The sequence below is a fragment of the Cucurbita pepo genome, chromosome 3 (genome assembly GCF_057944985.1).
Source record: "Cucurbita pepo subsp. pepo isolate OVF chromosome 3, ASM5794498v1, whole genome shotgun sequence".
Taxonomy (NCBI): domain Eukaryota; kingdom Viridiplantae; phylum Streptophyta; class Magnoliopsida; order Cucurbitales; family Cucurbitaceae; genus Cucurbita; species Cucurbita pepo.
The window spans coordinates 14,559,872-14,578,943 of NC_141800.1; the positions used below are offsets into that span (position 1 = coordinate 14,559,872).

General features: G+C 36.3%; 1 protein-coding gene across 1 annotated transcript; it reads right to left on the reverse strand.

Annotated features, from left to right (window-relative positions):
• Positions 1-10,592: 10,592 nt before the first annotated feature.
• On the reverse strand, positions 10,593-13,021 carry GH3.17 (Auxin-responsive GH3 family protein). Its single transcript, XM_023672620.2, has 4 exons — positions 12,447-13,021; positions 12,269-12,370; positions 11,341-12,167; positions 10,593-11,232 (listed from the first exon to the last, which is right to left on the reverse strand). The coding sequence occupies exons 1-4, from the start codon at positions 12,740-12,742 to the stop codon at positions 10,640-10,642; spliced, it is 1,818 nt and encodes a 605-aa protein (XP_023528388.2). The 5' UTR covers positions 12,743-13,021; the 3' UTR covers positions 10,593-10,639.
• Between the last annotated feature and the right edge of the window lie 6,051 nt (positions 13,022-19,072).

Genomic DNA, 19,072 nt, shown 5'->3' on the forward strand with positions numbered 1-19,072 from the left:
GGCTTGTTTTAGGGGAGTTGCATGTTGGTGTGGGTATAAATAACCCAAATTTGTGGAATAATATATTATATCATGTTTTATTACCCAAAATGAATGAGGAAAACTCCATAGGAGTAGGGGCCCTACTAACTTTGCATCATAATTGGTTCTCTATAAATCAAACATATGTAAAAAGGGGTTTGCATGTGATACTCTCAAAAGTTCCTTTTTTTTAAATGTGTATACCTTTCTCTTTTTGCATTCTCTATAGGGGAGAGGTAGAACAACATGAAGAGATTGATATATGAACATGAACCCTAAAATATTACACCATAAGGAAGGTATTTGATTTTAAGGTCAATTACCCTTTTAACTCCAACTTCATTATGTGAGATCCCATGTCAATTGGAGAGAGGAACGAGTGTCAACGAGGATGTTGGCCTTGAAGGGAGTGGATTGTGAGATCTCACATCAATTAGAGAAAGGAACGAGATATTGGGCCCCGAAGGGGGGTGGATTTTGAGATCCCACATTGATTGGAGAAGAACGAGTGTCAGTGAGGATGTTGGGTCTCGAAGGGAGTGGATTCTAAGATCCCACATCGATTGGAGAAGAACGAGTGTCAGTGAGGATGTTGGGTCCCGAAAGGGGGTGGATTGTGAGATCCCATATTGATTAGAGAGAGGAATAAGTGTTAGTGAGGACGCTGGGCTGGGCGTCAAATGGAGGTGGATTGTGAGATCGCACATCAATTGGAGAGAGGAACGAGTGTCAACAAGGATCCTAGATCCTGAAGAGAGGTGGATTGTGAGATCCCACATTAATTGGAGAGGGAAACGAATGCCAACAAGTACACTAAGCCCCCTGAAGGAGGGTGGATTGTGAGATCCCACATCGGTTGGAGAGGGGAACGAAACATTCTTTATAAGGGTGTGAAAATCTCTCCCTAACGCATTTTAAAAACCTCAAGGGATAACTCGAAAGGAAAAACTAAAAGAAGACAATATCTGCTAGCGGTGAGCTTGGGCTGTTACATATTCACTCTATCCTACAAGCACAAATTCTCGATGCATTGCTTGTCTTCTAGTTACAAGAAAAAAGAGTTATGGTCACCTCGATGAGTAAAAACAGTTGAAGACCCTAAAAAAATGAAAATCACATATTACCTATCCCATAATGAAATGGTGCAAAGAAGGAAATCACATATTAATAACAAACAGTCACTCGTATAACCAATGTTGCACTCTAGAGAAAAGTGAGTCTTCCACGAATACTCGATTTAAGGAAATTTTAACTCATACCTTCTAAACCGCTATCGTAATAAGTGCTTTGTTTAAAAAAAACCAAATCATTTGATAAACTATCCTAAAAAAAACATGGATGTATATGAGGAAACATGAACCCTAAATCACTTATTTAGCTCAAAATCAATTAAAATTTATTCAACCAACATCTAAACATGATTGATTAACTCAGAATCGCTCAATTAACTTGACTCATGATGAATGTTTGTTGTTAATTTGTTCATAATTTAAAAAGAAGAAGAGAAGTTATAATTAGAAGCAAAGAAAAAGGAAGAACAGAATATAATTTGGAGCAGTCAATGATTTATGTATATAGTCAACCATGAATGAGGAAATGATCTGATCCACTTGATACCCATCATAATTGCATGTTCTCCATCAATCACCTCATTATTAACAAAATATGACATTTATTTTAATTTAAAAATAAAATAAAATAATAATTAAATTGAAATCTCTGAATTAAGGTTAATTAATTAAAAACAAAAAGAGTGTTAATCATGATTTGTGTACTAACCAAATCGTTAAACCTCACAGAACTATACGCATGCAAAGGGTGGAAGGAACTTTAATCAAAATTATATTTAATTAATTTGGTTTAAGAAGAAAAACATGACGCACCTTATGATTGCCTAAGCCTAAGAGAGATGAATCTATTCAAATCTCATCATCATTTCCTTCATCATTCTAAAATCTCCCCACCTTTTACCTTTTTGCATGCTCATCATTTTCATTATTGGGTTCGATTTATTTCCTTTCGCGCTCGGGATTTGATGTCTGAATTCAGCACCTGATAGCTCTAGGGGTTCCCTGTAACATGGTCATTAGAATGAACATTGTCCCCACAAACTAACACGAGCCGTTCTAGTATGTTTTGTCCTCACTCACAACCCGCTTAACATAAAACTGCTCCAAGTAAAACATGTTTAACTATGAAGTTCTTATGATTGAGCTATCGAAAAAGAAAGGTGCACCTTGTTCCATTCATATATTTATGATTACTCTCGGTTCATTCATATACTCCCTCTATATTCAGTTGTCACAACAATAAACCCAGTACAGGAGTTTGTCCACACGACCTTCTACTTTGATGTCATGTTAAATCATCAAGGAAGTCAAAAGTTTAAGATGGTAGGTTACAATAAACCCAATACAAGACTTCGAACACAAAACCCTCTACTTCGATGTCATGTTAGATCACTAACAAACTCAAAAGTTTAAGTTGATAGAAGTTCGAACATAGGACTTTCTGCTCTAATATTGTAACGGCCCAGATCTACCGCTAGAAGATATTATCATCTTTGGGCTTTCCCTTTCAGGCTTTAAAACGCGTCTACTAGGGGAAGGTTTCCACACCCTTATAAATGGCGGTTTGTTCTCCTCTCCAACCAATGTGTGACATCACAATCCCCCCCCCCTTCGGAGAACAGCGAGAAGGTTGGCACATCGTCCGGTGTCTGCCTCTAATACCATTTGTAACAGCCCAGATCCACCGCTAGCAAATATTCTCCTCTTTGGGCTTTCACTTTCGGGCTTCCCCTCAAGGCTTTAAAACGCGTCTACTAGGGGAAGATTTCCACACCCTTATAAATGGTGATTTGTTTTCCTCCCCAACCAACGTGGGACATCACAAATATCATGCTAAATTACTGTTGAATTCAAAACGAACATAATTATATCAATATTTTTAGTCGAAAAGAAACAATTTTTTAGATGAAATAGAAGCGTCTCCAAGAAAAAAGAAGTACTAAATAAAAAAATTGAGTTTTTGACAAGATCATGTTACCCTCTACATGTTACATGAGAGAGAGAGAGAGAATATAATTATCTCAGCCATGTGCTTCCATTTTGTGCTAAATACAATGATACACTCCACAATCATCTCATAAATTTTGAAATTTTGATTGGCTTTTTTGTCCTTTAATTAATTAAATTTATTAAATTGATTGGTTTAATTAATGAATTAATGAGGGGTAGTTTAGAGAAATACCCGATTGCTAATTAAGTTGTATGAACTCCCTTTGTTGCCTTGCATGTGACAACGACAAGACACACATTTGCTCTTTTGTTTCTATTTTTTTCCGAAAAAACATCTCAACCATGGTCGGTTCTTCACCTAATTCACCTCATCCTAACTCAACCACTCATCCATTATCCTTTCTTTTATTTTATTTCTTATAATTTTAGCGTCGATCTTGTGCAAAAACCGAGAATTATCAATATCTACCAGAGAAGAAATGACAGTAGATAAAGATTTGATATGTTAAATCATCGCTAACTTCGAAAGCTCGAGTTGGTCGTTAAGTTAGAGGTATATTTGCTTTTAAGTGATAATATATTCGTAACAGTCTTCGCTTCATCTCGGGATAATATCGTGAATATTTATAAAAGCGAAGTCGTCATTATTTAATGGATTAATAATTATCCAAATCCAAGAGCATATTAGGTTTAAGATTTGTTTAAAGACTTTGGCAGCTTTTGAGTATTGTATTGGTTTGGGATTGCCGGAAGATTTTGACTTTTATATGAGCCCCTTGGTATGTATATGTAGCTGGTGGTAAACCACCACCTTCCTAGAAACTCGTTCGTCAATCGGTCATGGCCCTCAATCTTAATTTAAAGAGCGTCGGTTAGTGAAAGATTTTCATACCCTTATAAGAAATGTTTCGTTCTTCTCTCCGACTGATGGATGTGAGATCTCACAGTCCACCCACTTAGGACCCAGTGCCCTCGTTGGCACACCTCTCAGTGTTTGGCTCTGATACCATTTGTAACAGCCAATACGTGAAAGGTTTTCATACCCTTATAAGGAATGTTTCGTTCTCCTCTCCAACCGATGGATGTGGGATCTCATAGTCCACCCACTTGGGACCCAGAGCCCTCGTTGGCACATCGCTCAGTGTTTGACTCTGATACCATTTGTAACAGCCAAAACGTGAAAGGTTTCGTTCTCCACTCCAATTGATCGATGTGGGATCTCACAGTCCACCCTCCTGGAGCCCCATGTCCTCTTTGGCACACTGCTCAGTGTTGACTCTGATACTATTTGTAACAGCCAAAACCTCTCTCGAGTAGACTACTAGGGGTGAGTTTGGGCTATTACAAAAAAGGTTAGAAGGGTAGTAATTTTTACTCATAAATGATTATTTAAGTCGGGTTTTGAGTATAATGATTCTATTGACCTATAAAAACGGGTCCTAATTCTCGAAGTAAAGGCATGAGGAACGTATAAGGTATTTAAACGAGTCAAAAAGGGAAAGTATATGTTGAAAATATGAAATGAAAGGGAGGGGGCAAGTGGACATAAAATCCAAAGAAAAATATATATGTAGAGGTTGAATTAAGAAGACACATTTATCAATGAGCTAAAAGGAATAATTTAGGGCAATTGGTCTATATGTCACCCTAATGGCATCTAAAACGCCTTTCTTCACCTCATCTCATACTCAATCTTTTGGCTCTTCTTACTCTTCTTCAAAATCCCCTTATTTATGCACATAGAATAGCCTACAAGACCTCTCGGAATTGATGATATTGTGTGTTGTAATGTCTGATATTCAAGATTTGGATCAAGATTTTTTTAGTAAAAGAACGTAATGCATAGGAAATTAAGATAAAACAGTAATATCCATAAATGACATCTCGTAATTGATGATGTTGTGTACTGTAACGTCTCATGCCCATGATTTAAATTAGGGTTTGAAATTCGGATGATGACCCTGATATTCATTTGCATCTCCCGTGACATAGTCATGTTACTTACTCTTTGCTTCTTAGAGTTACGACTATCCCCACAAATGAATACGAGTCATTTCAGCATGTTTTGTTCTCACTTGCTCAGTCAACGTAAAATTGCTCTAAACTTTAAAGTTCTTATGATTGAGCCACTGAACACGAAGATGTCCCTGGTAGTGACTTTCAACTCTTTTAAGCTTTTTTTAGTAATTCTATTCTCAAGATCGCTAGCATTCGGATGTGGGCTCAGTTAATCTATATACCGCTTCATTACTCGAATGTCACATATTCCCACATAAAATTTCATTTTTTTCAACGAATCGGAAAAAACCCTAAAAAGATTAGCCGAGAACAGAGCAGAAGATTTGAGTGATTTAGTATTAAAAAAATTAGGAAAGAAAGAAATAATGGAGGAAGCAAAGCGTCAAAGAAGAGGGGAAAGAGGGACAAGGTGGTTTGAAAATCCCATGAATCTCCGTTCCCAATAAACGAATAAAACAGATTGAACAGTGAAAACGATGGTCAAAAGGAAGCTTTCCCACCCGTAGAACATGGGGGAGCCTAAAAAATACACAAAAAAAGACAAATCTATTAGAAAAGGTTTTGACTGTTCGACACTTTTGAAATTAGGGGAGTTTAAGATTTCGAGGGAAGGAGTAGGTTTCGGGTTTGAATGGAATTCATGCTCGTCCTATTCTAAGATATTGTGTAGACTCTTCAAAGTCTTTATAAGCGTTTAAATCTAATGAATCTATGTATTTGTCTTTGCATCTATTAGTTTTAATCCGTTCACTGAGTTAGAAATGCATGTGGTCGTGCTTAGCACTTTCAACGCAGTCTTCTAGTTAATTACGACCTTGAATGTCTACTATGAAACGAAATTAGGGGAAACGTCGTGGTTATGATGTTGAATGTCTGCATTTCAAAAGTTTAAGGGGAAATGATGTCCTAATCTAACTTAAGGCTACAAAATAAACAAAACCTTGACACTGGTTCCATGGTCTCTATCGCGACGTTGCCGTTATTCGTACAGGAGTGGCTTAACTTTATATGAAATATAAGAGCAGCACATGACTTAAGTATTTCTAATATTTTATAAGTAACTTCACTATTAGAGCATACAACATAGAGGGATCTGTCCTTTTAACATACCATAGCATGGTCTTAGGCAGCTTTCCATTTCGGGCAATGTTGGATATGTAGTACTTCTCTGCATACGTGCATGTAAGCATGAGCTCGCACAACTCCTGAATCTGGCTCGTCGAGTTAACACTCGTTAACAGGCTCTTGTCGAATATCACAAAGGGAAAAGACCTATATAACATCAAGTCAAAAATCATAAGTCGTAACATACGCGTCCGTACTCATCATATTGGGAAGTATCCTAATGCTTTGGGTCAGTCGTAAAATCGTGTCTTCTTCTTGTGAAGACACGGTTTTGAGTTAGGTTCGTGAGTGAAAGTTGGGCCATAGACACATCTAGATCGACTAGGTCGAGCACGGTACGTTGGATCTCCTCCAAATTTGGATCCGCACTCATTTTATTGGGTTGGTAGACAAGTCCACAATTTGAATGAAGCCCAAAATAGGCTTAAAATGGCTTAGGCTCTCAATCATCCATCATCACATACGAACATTAGCGACTAAATCTTGAAAGTACAAGAACAAAAAATAATTATTAATTACGTGCGTGTGCGTGTGGGTGCGCGCGCGTGCACGTGTGGGTCGAGATCGGGTCAAAGTTAATAATTAAACTATTTGGAAAAATAAAAAAAAAAAAAGGAAAAAAAAGGAAGGGGAAAGGGAAAGGAGGGATGGTAGGGAAGGGAAGGAATTAATAGTCCGAAGGTTGTGGAGGCAAAGGATACCCCATTTATGAATGTCCTTTCACTTTCTTTACATGGCGAAAACGAAACCTTATCCTCAACAACCCTCACAAACAAACACCCATATACAATCGGCCCACCTCCACGGCCCACCATCACGGCCCAACACGCTTTTACTTTTCTTTTTTATTTTAACTTAAAATTAATAAATATATTTTCTTTATTTCATTCTTTTTCGATACCAAATTTTTTTTTTTTTAATATTTTAAAAATACGCGTGAATTTTCAAAAATAATGTTAAAAAGTTTAGAATAATCTATCTGTGTTGATAGACAGTTTTTGTCAATATATCGACCCTAAAAGAGTGAATTACCGTAATAAATTTTTTTAAAGTCTAAGGGTATTTTTGAAATACGGTTAAAAGTTCAAAAATATTCTTGAAATAAAGTACTAACCGGTTTTATCCAAAATTAACTGTAAAAGATATTTATATATATATATATATATATATATTTTAAGTTTAATGTTTTTATTGAATCTTTTAAAAGTTTAGGTGTTTTTTTAGACAAAATATAAGGTTTAATAATATAATTCAATTGGGTTGTCAGATTGTTTTTTTTAATTATTTAAAAATACATACTGCTACATTAATAACTAAAATTTCATAAAATTCATATATCAAACATTCACGAGTCACAAGTCAAAATACATTATTAACATTGATGACAGACGTCAAATATTGTTAAAATTCATAATAATCTTAAAAGTAGGCACGTTACATCGAATTGTAACCCTATTTTTTTCAGGTTGACAAAAAAAAAAAAAGCCAACTCACAATGAATTCGAATTTTAGATATTTTTTAAAATTCAACTCAATCAAAATCGAAAAAATAATCTACAAGTCAAAATAAGTTATTAACATTGATTACAGACGTCAAATATTGTTAAAATTCATAATAATCTTAAAAGTAGGCAGGGTTAGATCGACCTGTAACCCTATTTTTTCAGGTTGACCAAAAAAAAAGTCAACTCACAAACGGATTCAAATTTTAAATATTTTTTAAAATTCAACTCAACCCAAATCGAAAAAATAATCTAACCCAACTCAACGGTCCTAGATTGAATTGAGTGACGGGTTGGGTCGAGTTATCGAGTTATATAAAGCCGGAAGAGAGAAGGAAGGGTGAGGTGGGGGCATGTAAGGATTGAAAAGGCAAACAGCTACATTTTTGGCATTGTAGTTTTTAACACAACAAACATTACAGCTACAGAACTTGTCTTTTTCTCCTTAACATCAATCCAACGCACACGTGTGTCCTATTCACTCCTATGCTCCCCATTTTCATTTTTCCTTAATATTATTATGCATTTTCCCCAATTATTTTCTTCTTTGACCTTTCAATCACATTGCACCACGTGTTCTCGAGATTTTGAATTGCTATTCTTCGAAGGGTTGACACGGTTAGCTACAACTAGTTCATTGTATTTATGGGTGTCGAACATATTTTAATCTAGCTCGAACTCTTTACCATTAAAGTCGACAAAACTGCTATGGTTGTCATTGTCTGGATCTTTCTCACACTTGTTGTTGCTCGTTATAGCACTGATAGCAAGGAGGAATAGACAAGTCCGTTTGTTTTCATGTGGGTCCTACTTTCCAGAGCTAAGGTCGTAGTTTTCATAACGGTGACCACCCAATTAAAATGATCTTAAAAATTTCTTTGGCCCATGCTCGTAATTTAGATCAAGATTTGGAATCCTCGTGATGACCTTAGTATCTCAAGATTCAGATCAAGATTTGAACCTTGAATGTAGTACCTGATAGCCCTGATATTCTCTTGTATGCAAATGAATATATAGACCTATGGCTTAACCAACAACCTTCCTCGTCCCACCTTTGTTACGCCCTTGCCTTTTTCTTGAAAAAAAAAAGTTTTTAAATAATAAGTATTTAAAATACTCAGTAAAACATGTGTTCTATAATTTTTTACTATAAATTTAAGAGTAACACTAGTTTTCATAAATATAAATGAAATATAATTTCTTTCCATTTGAAAGTCGTAACCCAAAATTTTTATAAATATAATTGAAATGATTTTATAATTCAAATACTTTTGAAAACTTTTATATAAATGTAATTGAAAACTCCACCCTGTGTTACTCTATCAAATTTATAAATGTCATACTTCGATTGGTCTATAATGTCAATTTTGCCGTTGGTCCATGATGTCAATTTTGTCACCACATCATCGTATCTTGTTTTGAATTTGATTGGTCCATGATGTCAATTTTGCCTCCACATCCTCACGTCGGGTATCTTGTTTTGACTGAAACTTCTTCGTTTTATCTCTAATTTGAGTGAATAAAAAAAAGACGTTGAAATCGTTATTCTCAACCTTGCACTGTGGACAAAATACTGAGAATAGTTAATTAATTTGAGATTAAGGGCCAAAAAGCCAACAAACTTGACCCTAAAGAAACTATATAGACCTTGATCATCTACTATAAGCTTGTGATGAATGCATGCAAAAGGTCTCAGAAAAACGACCACTGAATGTGAATCTATGATTACATCAAGAGAGACAAAGAGCATCAGTGAAAGGCTAGACCAAACCCGAGAAGAGAATCGTACCTCGACGTGAAAGTTGAGCATTGCATCAACGACAAGGCGGTGGAGTAGAGTACGTTAGAGGTGTACGAAACGCGATCCCCTCTCGAACGATTTGAGAAAAAGGGTGTACTTGAAAAAAAACAAAGAGGGGGGGAAATGGGTGGAGGGAGCCACAAGTAATAAAAGGAGGAGGAGGAGGAGGCAGCGATGGGGGGGTGGGTGGGCTAAGCCTAAGCCCACGTGCTCCACATAAATGCCCTTCAGACAGCCCCAATCCCACACTGCCCCTTTGCTTCTATCCCTCCTTCCCCCTATTGTCTTCTCCTCCCAATCTTCTTCCCCTTTCCCTCTACAGTTCTTGCTGTCTCCTTTGGGTTCCTCTCCTTGTCCCCTTCCCCCCCTCCCCCGCCGTGGCCTCTCCTCTGCCTCCATCTTCTCTGTGGGTCTCCTTCCTTTTCCACCACACTGTTCTTGTAGGCCTCCCTCCTTTCATTCATGTCTTAATGACTTCCATTCGTAGCCCGAGCATTTCCGTCGTTCGGTTTCCACAATTCTTTCCCATCATTTCGAGTGTTTTATTACTCCATTTTTGTATCCTTTTTCGTTGACTTTTACAACTGTCTTCATTCTAAATGTATGAAATGACCTCTAAACTACAAACTATACACCGCAGTTACTGTTGTGTTGTCATAATTCTCATTTAGTTCATAACCCATTATCCAGAATGGTTCATATTCTCATCTTGAATCATGTAAAAGCTTGTTTAGTCTTGTTTTGAGACGTGGAATCATTGTCATTTTGTATTTGTCTAGAGGTAATTGAGAGGCTCTTTGTGTGAGATAGGGGAATTTCTTCCCTTCAAACCACGTAAACCTTTATGGCTCTTTGTTTATTTTTTGTTTCTGGGTGCGTGAGTGTAATCGATCTTACTTTCGCTTCCACTACAATAATTGGGTATCAAAACGATTTTAGTTGTGCAATTAAAGTACAACAAGTGGTATCAGAACATTAAAGGTCGTGTCATTACGACAAGATTTCAACATAAATGATGCTAAAAAAAAACTGCTACTTTGTAGTTTGTCCAAATAATTCCCACACATATCAGGAAAAAAAAAAACCACACAGTTTCTAAAAAAAACAGAGGAGGAGAAGAAAACGACATAAATACACTAAAACAATGGTGGTCATTGAGAATACTGAGCTCTAAACGGCTCCCAAAATGGCGTTTTCCGGCTGAAAAATCTCCCCACCGCCCTCGAATCAAGAATCCTAATGGCCTCCTCCGACTTAATACATCTGGGTGTCTTGTATTGATTCACAGAAGAGCCTTGCGACACACAAAAATCCATTAGTGCATCAAAAGCTCCATGTTTCACAACCCTGATCTCCAATGGCCCAATGGATTTATCTTTGCTTCGGCACCTTCTATACACAGAATCCAGTGATTGTTCAACACTTGAACAACATTCTTCCATTAAACTCGATTCCAGCTCTCCCAAACTCTCGCACCCTCCTCTGTTTTTCAGCTCCCAAAACAGAACATAATGTCCTGGAATCGACCCTGTATCGGCATAGCTTGTGTACTCTGTTAACAAAACACCAAGCGGCTCAAGCAGCAATTTCGCCTTTGTGATTGCGTTCAATAAGTCATCTTCGTTTGTCTTGTCGGTGTCTATACTTAACACGACGTTCCGGCGATGAACGAATCGGAATTGAGGGGCGGAGTTGTGGAAGCCAGTTACCATTAGAATGTCACCTACTCTGTATCTGTATAGCCCTGAAACCACCAAGAACAGAACAATGAACTTAACAAAAAAAAAAAAAAAAAAAATGTGGGTCAGATCCAAAAAAGAAGAAGAATTAAAAGATGGGTTTGTTTTTTCACCTGTGAAAGTTGTGACAACCAGCTCGTAATAATGACCGAGCTTCACATCGACAAGATCCACCGTTTCAAATTCATCAGTTGGTGGAACAGAGCCGCCATTACAATGGCTCAATTCACCATTGTTCTTCTCCACTGGTAAGAACTCGAAGAACGCCATATTTGGAAGAAGGGTATAAGAAACATCAGAGGGTTTACTCAAAGGATTGAAATTGATACCAAAATAACACTCAGAGGAAGCATACATAGTGGAAACTAAAGGAAGCCCACCACTGTAAAATTCAAGAGTGGGTATATACTGAGCCATGGACCCTGTTACAATAACTTCAATGTATTTCGTTTTAGGCCAAATCTTCTTGATTATACCTTCCCATAACTTCTCCCCGCACATGGCGTCGATCAAATCAGCCAAAGCAGCGTTGGGTTTGGTGAGGAGTAAAGAAACAGAGGCTCTGCAATTTGGGTCAGTGATCCAATCACTGACATACCCATGTCTTATGTTATCGCTCATCTCTTTCCAGTGATCTTCCAAGAATTTGATAGCACGAAGAAAAGCGGACGCAAAAACTGCACCAACTCGAAGAACATCATCCCTTTGAACTAACCCACAAAGCAATTGACAGTACATGCTCTGCCTACTGTCTGCGCACAGAATCGTTTCATCTGGGCTTGTGTAAACATTGTACCGATTGAACGGGCGGTTTCTGAAGTTCTTGCTTTTGTAATAGCTTGTAAGAACAGGCCTTGCCATTAACCCAGATGGGGTGCTGATTTCTGGCTTGATAAACAAAAGATACATCCCTTTTCCTTGTTCTAAACCATCCACATACCTGAATTCGACAGCCAAGAACAAAAACAGAGGAATTTGAACACAAAAACAATAACAATGATGGTAATGATAATAAAGCAGGCACTGTTTTATTCATCATACTTGTTCATCACAGGAACGAGGAGATTATAAAAGAATGTCTTTCTATCCAAATCTTCAGCAGTTGAAGGCATCATTTTGGGGTGTCCACCAGAAGTTCCAGAGCTGCATGTTCATTATTGATATCAATAACCAGAGCTTCTGCTACCCATTTGAATTGATTCAAAGATGAATTAGTTACCTGGTGAGTAGCTCAGTGATGGGTTGAGCTGAAATTATATTGGAAGGTTCTCCATTAGCAATTCTCTCAATATAAGGCTTGATATCTTCGTAGTTCACCACAGGGACAGTGTTCTTGAAAAGATGAACATCAGGAGAGTGGCAGCCATTGATGAAGCTTTTGAGATATTCAGTATTGGCATTTTGTGTAAGAATCTTCTCAATCACTTGTTCTTGTATTTGCCTTGCATTTTGTGTCAGATCCTCGAGCAACTTCAACCCGCCTTCATCGTCGTTCGGATCAAAACTCGGCAACATCGTATCAATCAACGAACAACAACAACAACAACAAGAACAAGAACGAGAAAAAGGGTACCGAAGAGATCGGGATTTGGACAGAAAGTACTCAAGTTTTGAGTTCAAAACATCGCATCAAAAGGATTCCCAATGAATGTAACAGCCAAAGTTTCCCTTTTTTTTTTCTTTTTTTTTTTTTCTCAATCAGTTCATAACTATAACTATAAACTGACAAATTGACTGTGCAAATCCTTTTCTTTGTGAAGGTATTCTGTTTTCCAGGTATCTGTAATGGCAGGGAGGCAGAAGGGGAAAGGATTAAATAACAGATTCTCAAGGGGATTTTTTCAAATTAAAAAAAAAAAAAAAAAAAAAAACAAAAACAAAAACAAAAAACAAAAAGAAGGAAATGTAAGGGAAGTAGAGGCTATGGAGGTCCTACACATGTGGCCTTGTCTGGTAAACTGTGAATTATTATAATATATATATAAACCTATACATATAGAGAGAGAAAGAGAAACTACACGGTCAAAACAACTCCGCTATATTTGCATATAGCTTCAAGTTTTAGTGATTCACTATAAGAAATAATAGATACGATAGCTTACGAAGAACGCTCGTTACAAGAAATAACCGATACGATTGTTTACGAATAACGCTATTATAGGCTTTTGAATATAGCGGTTTTCGAGCGAGGAACGAGGCCGAGATTGGAAGGCATTGAAGAGGGTTTTGTTGTTGAATTTATATATGTGGAGAGAGAGATGAGGAAAGGAGGAGAAAAGGACATGATTAAGAACTGTCTTTTCAAGCAAAATAATCCAAGAAAATATTGGCAATCATGGACATATCACTTTACAGCTCTCTTATGCTTCAATAAAGATACCACTTTTTAAGTTTCCCTCTTTTTTTTTATATGTTTTTCGATAAAAATATGGCTAATGTTTCTTACGTTTTGTCACGTTTTACGTAAAGTTTCGTAATCAAGATTTAGATTAGGGTTTGGAATCTGGGTTTTGCTCGTAATGACTTTAGAATTTGTAATCTAGATTTAGTAGGTAAGACACCGACATTCTCTTGCAGCTCTTATGATATGACCATGTTACGTACTTGACATGAGCTACTTTTAAGAGTGAAGAGTATCCTAACGAGTCATCTATGATCTGCTATGTTCTCACTCACGTGTTTCTATAATTGAGCTGCCCAGTTTGTTGGTACCATATGACCACATTACTTGCTTGGTTTGAACTACTTGTAAGAAATGTATCGTGACAAACCATCAGGGGCATTATAGTCATTTAAGCATGTTAAGTTCTCACCACGTGTTTCTATAATTGAGCTGCTCAGTTTGTTGGTACGACATGACCACATTACTTGCTTGATTTGAACTACTTGTAAGAAGTGTATCGTGACAAACCATCAGGGGCATTATAGTCATTTAAGCATGTTAAGTTCTCACTCACGTGTTTTTATAATTGAGCTGCCTATTTTATTGGTACGACATGACCACATTACTGGTGACAAACCGTCAAGGGCATTATAGTCACACGAAGATATTATTGAATTGGTTAAAAGTGGTTAATTTGAAGATATATAAATACTAGGTTGGGTTGGGTAGGGGTATGGGTTGTAATCAGTGTAACAGTATGAGTATGTTCCAAATCTATATTTAATTCCAAAACTGAACCAATTATGATTAACTCATAATAATGTTTCCACCAAAATATGCAAACCATCAGACAGACAACCTGTGGTTCTCATTAATACTCTGTTCTTCTTCAACCCAACCCTTTTTTCAACCTCTAATTAGGATATACATTTATGTCCAATAAATTAGGACACACTATGCTCTAATCTTAAGCCTTTTTGACTAATCGATCGAGCCGTTCGGCTCCTAAATTGTACTGCAAGAAAATGAGTTGGGTTATTATAACATCAGGTGGTGTGCCAACGAGAACGTTGAGTCCTTATAGAGGGTAAATTGTGAAATCACACGTCAGTTGAAGAGGGGAACGAAACATTACTTATTATTTTCTGGAAACCTCTGCATAGTAAACACGTTTTAAAATCGTGGGGTTGACGGCGATACCTAACGAGCTAAAACGAACAATATTTTCTAGTGATGGGTTCGAGCGGTTACGTATATCTTGATTATTATTTCTCGAGAAAAGTAGAATTTATAAGGGTTTTTATGGGGATTGTTGTTGTGAAGGGAAATGGAGGCTTGACATGAAAGTAAAGGAAAAGAGGTTAATTTTGAGCATGAAAAGAAGAGAGATAGAATTTGTGTGATTTGGAGTTAGTTTACATTCTAAGAAATGTTATATACTTTTGATAATTACTAGAAAGATTTATTGCGTCATAAATAAACTCAAATACGTAATTTTTTTTTTCTTTTTTCTGGAAAAAATATATAATAAATTGGAATTATCAACTTAAGAGAGAAAGTCCAAAATGTAGTGCAATGTACGGCAAAGGATGATTATTAGAATATGGAAATAGGAAAATTTCCAAATTTCTCACCTTTTTTTTTTTTTTAATTTTTTTAATTTTTTATATATCATTCTATTACGACGATTCAAATGACACGAATATCCGACTGAAAAATCGAAAAATTCAGTTTTTTTGGTTGGGTCAACTCAAAATTAGGGTTACAGCTCAATCCAACTCAACCTTACTTAAATATTTAACGTTTGTAGCCTATGTTAATGATGTTTATACCTTGTAAAAATGTTTTTATTGATATAACACTGTAGATAAATAGAATTTTTTAAAATAATTAAGAAAATAACAGTCCAACAACCCATCCCAACCGATTAGGTTAGATTGAGCTGCGAATTCTATTTGGATTACTCAAGGGACTAACGAAGAGGAGGTAGGATGGGCAGTTAGTTAGATCTAGTATGGATTATATATGGACGGTAGTTGGAGTCAGTGGCTCTCATAGGGTTCCCTCATTTGAGATCCCTGAGGAAGAAGATCATCGTCTGCTCAACGCTCGTATTTCTGGAGCCCAATCTATTCGAAATTTTGAGTTGGTCAAAAATATTTTCCAAACCCAACTCGTGTACATCCTGTTAGATGAACACGACTCTCCACAATGGTATGATATTGTCCACTTTGAGCAATAGCTCTCATGGCTTTGCTTTGGGCTTCCCCAAAATGCCTCAAACCAATGGAGTTAGTATTCTTTGTTTATAAACCAATGATCATTCCCTAAATTAGCAGACGTGGGACTTTCATCATCCAACACATCCCTATCCTCCCATTTCAAAGATTTTGCATTTTTATCAAGAAGTTTTTGTACTTACATTCCAAAAAACATTATAAATTTACCTTAATTTTGAGTTCAGTTTCTACATTAATTTTTACGCCACAGTTAGAATTAATTAAAATATCCAGATCAGAAACAAACATGAGTATAGAAATTAGAAATCTCGAGATCAAATCGAAACTATACCGAAATATAAAAACGAGTTGATATTAAAAAAAAAAAAAGGGGGGGGTGGGGGGTTATGTGCTGTCATGATAGGAAGGCAGAGGGGCATGGTGGTGTTTGGTTGGTTAAAGGTGGGAATGAAAATAGGCGTATGGGAGAGGGGAAATTAAGAAGGTTAAACAACAAATTAAATTGGATATTATAATTAAATTTCATCATTCAAAACGGGATTTGCTAGATTTTGTTGCTTTTTATTTTATTAATCACATAAAAACAAACTTAGAGTCTTCCAAATTTTGGATTAATTACCCCTTCAAATCTGCAGAGAAGAAGGAGCAAAACAAGGGTGTATATATATATATATATGAATATATTAGTGAGCATTAAATAAGATCTCCCATGGAGTTGACCCATAAGAATATAATAGAAAGGAAACAAACAAAAAGAAGTTAATGATAATATACTTCTTTCATCTTCTCTTCCAACCCACCATGCTCTGTGATCTATGTATTTTAAATACTTTTTTCTTTTTTTAATAAAAATACCCGAGTATATGAACGATACATGAATAAACTGATACTGCATTTAGACGAGAGTGATTTTGGAGGTATGATGACTTAAACAGACTTCTTTTGAGTCTGTGTAATTGAGACATTGTGTTTTTTTTAGGAAACATGAGAGTGTGGACAAAACATGTTGAGCTGTATCTTTGTGTTTTCTTAGGAAACATGAGACTGAAGACAAAACATGTTGAAATGACTCGTGTTGGTCTGTGAAAATAGTTTTTTGGTCTTAGAAGCGAAGAGTAGGTGACTTAACCATCTCGAAAGGGATTTAGATGAATGTTTGAGTCATTAGATGTCGAATCTGGAATTCGAATTGTTAAGATGGTTCGTTACATTTTTTTGTGAGATCTCATATTGATTGGGGAGGAGAATCTCTCTCTAGTAGACACGTTTTAAAAATTTTGAGGGACAATATCTAGGATTCTTGCGGTTTTGATATGACTCGTTGCAGATTTTGTAAACATAAGCACCAACAATTTAGGGTTCTTGTAATCTCTATTTATATCACTAATTTTTTCTTTAATTTGGTTTCTTTTCATTTTAATTAAAGTAATAAATGTAATTATATTAGTTAGTGTCTCCTCTCGTAACTATTTTGTTTTTATGAACCAAGTCAAATTTGAAGATGAAAAAAATTGTGTAATAGCTCGAGCCCACCGCTAACAGATGTTATTTGCTTTGTCCGTTATGTATCATCGTCATCCTCACGATTTTAAAACGTATCTGTTAGGTCGAAACCCTTGGGTATAAAGGGTGCTTCATTCATCTCTCCAACCGATGTAAGATCTCACAATCCACTCTCCTTAGGGTCAGCGTTCTCGCTGGCACACCGCCCAATGTCTACCTCTGATACCATTTATAACAACCCAAACCCACCGTTAACATATATTATCTGTTCTGGCCCGTTACGTATCGTCGTTAGCATCATGATTTTAAAACGTGTCTGTTAGAGAGAGGGTTTATAAGAAATCTTTCGTTCCTCTTTTCCAACTCATCTCACAATTTGTATGTTTTTTAAATTTGCTTTAGAATTCAAATGCGTTGTTGATCAATTGGGAAGAAATAAACACAATTTTTAAAATCTGAAAAATTAAAAATAGATGTCTAATAAGTTTTTGAACGTAATTAAAATGATATATTAATTTTAAAAAATGTTAAATAGGTTGAGCACTGGTTTGTGTCAAATAAAACAGTCGAATTTAAAGTTTTTGAATTTGTTAGAAACTTATTTGATACAAAATAGAAACTTGGATCGATCAGATAAATTTAAAAATTTCATAAATGAATTTAGCTACATATGTTTATGAAATATGCCTAAACCCTCGAGCTAAAATCCATAATAAAGTTACGAGAAAAAGGGTAAGAAGACAAATCAAGTTTGGCGTGGCGATATCTAATCCACGACGTTATTTCAACAATCTCTTCATGCTATGCTATGGATAGACAAATAAAAACAGAACCTAAAGTTGGCTTTTCTTGCTATAGAACCAAGCTTTGACCATGACTACTCGTTGCTTATGGTCTCGTTATTTCATGGGAGTCGTTTGGGTAGTATGCCATGAAGTCCCTCTAATAACAACGTCCAGACGCTTCTTCTATGAGTGCAATGGTTGGGTTCTCAATAGCGCCTAAGGGCTGAGACGTGGTACCATCCCCTCAAGCCTTCTTGTATGTTTTGGAGTCCATTATGTTAGCAAGTGTAGAATGAGTACTCGTGATGTATTGCATTATGAGTGGAAGTTGTTACAATTATTGCGTTAGTACCATCGATCTCTTCCAAGTATCTACGATACATCACATCAACCGTTTTGAATATCTATGTACTCGAATCTCCACTATAGCTTCGCACCATCAACTAGATGCATTGTTCCCAACGTAACCTTTTCTTCCTCTTCTACGATACTTGTGACATGAAAACACTGTTCAAGGTCAAAGATAAAGTTTTGTAGAGTCTTGCCATCTCCAACCAACCTCAAGAAAGGCCAAGGCTTCGGGATTCATCTCTAATTAGTCGTTAACAAGTTTACCAATTATCCCGTAAAGTCAAGTAAGACATACAATGAAAGTAAAGTAAAAGGGTTTAGAACAGGCATACAGTCACAGACAACACGTCCTAGATAAACATCACAGTGTCACAATGTACCTAGTCATTACTAGTTAAAACTAAATAGTAACTCAGAGACAACACGTACTAGACAAGCATTACAGTGACACAAAGCCGTTATCATTTAAAAAAATAGGATTATCCATTTAATTTGGATAATTAAATAAGGATTATTAAAGCCTAATCACATGGCGGAAGGCAAGAAAGAGGCCTGAAGTCAATAATACATGACAACATAAATA

Coding starts and splice junctions, on each gene's coding strand:
- GH3.17 (XM_023672620.2), bottom strand. CDS start 12,742: ATGTTGCCGAGTTTTGATCCGAACGACGATGAAGGCGGGTTGAAGTTG. Junction 12,371..12,446: donor ATCACTGAGCTACTCACCAG/GTAACTAATTCA, acceptor ATGAACATGCAG/CTCTGGAACTTCTGGTGGAC. Junction 12,168..12,268: donor CTCGTTCCTGTGATGAACAA/GTATGATGAATA, acceptor TGTCGAATTCAG/GTATGTGGATGGTTTAGAAC.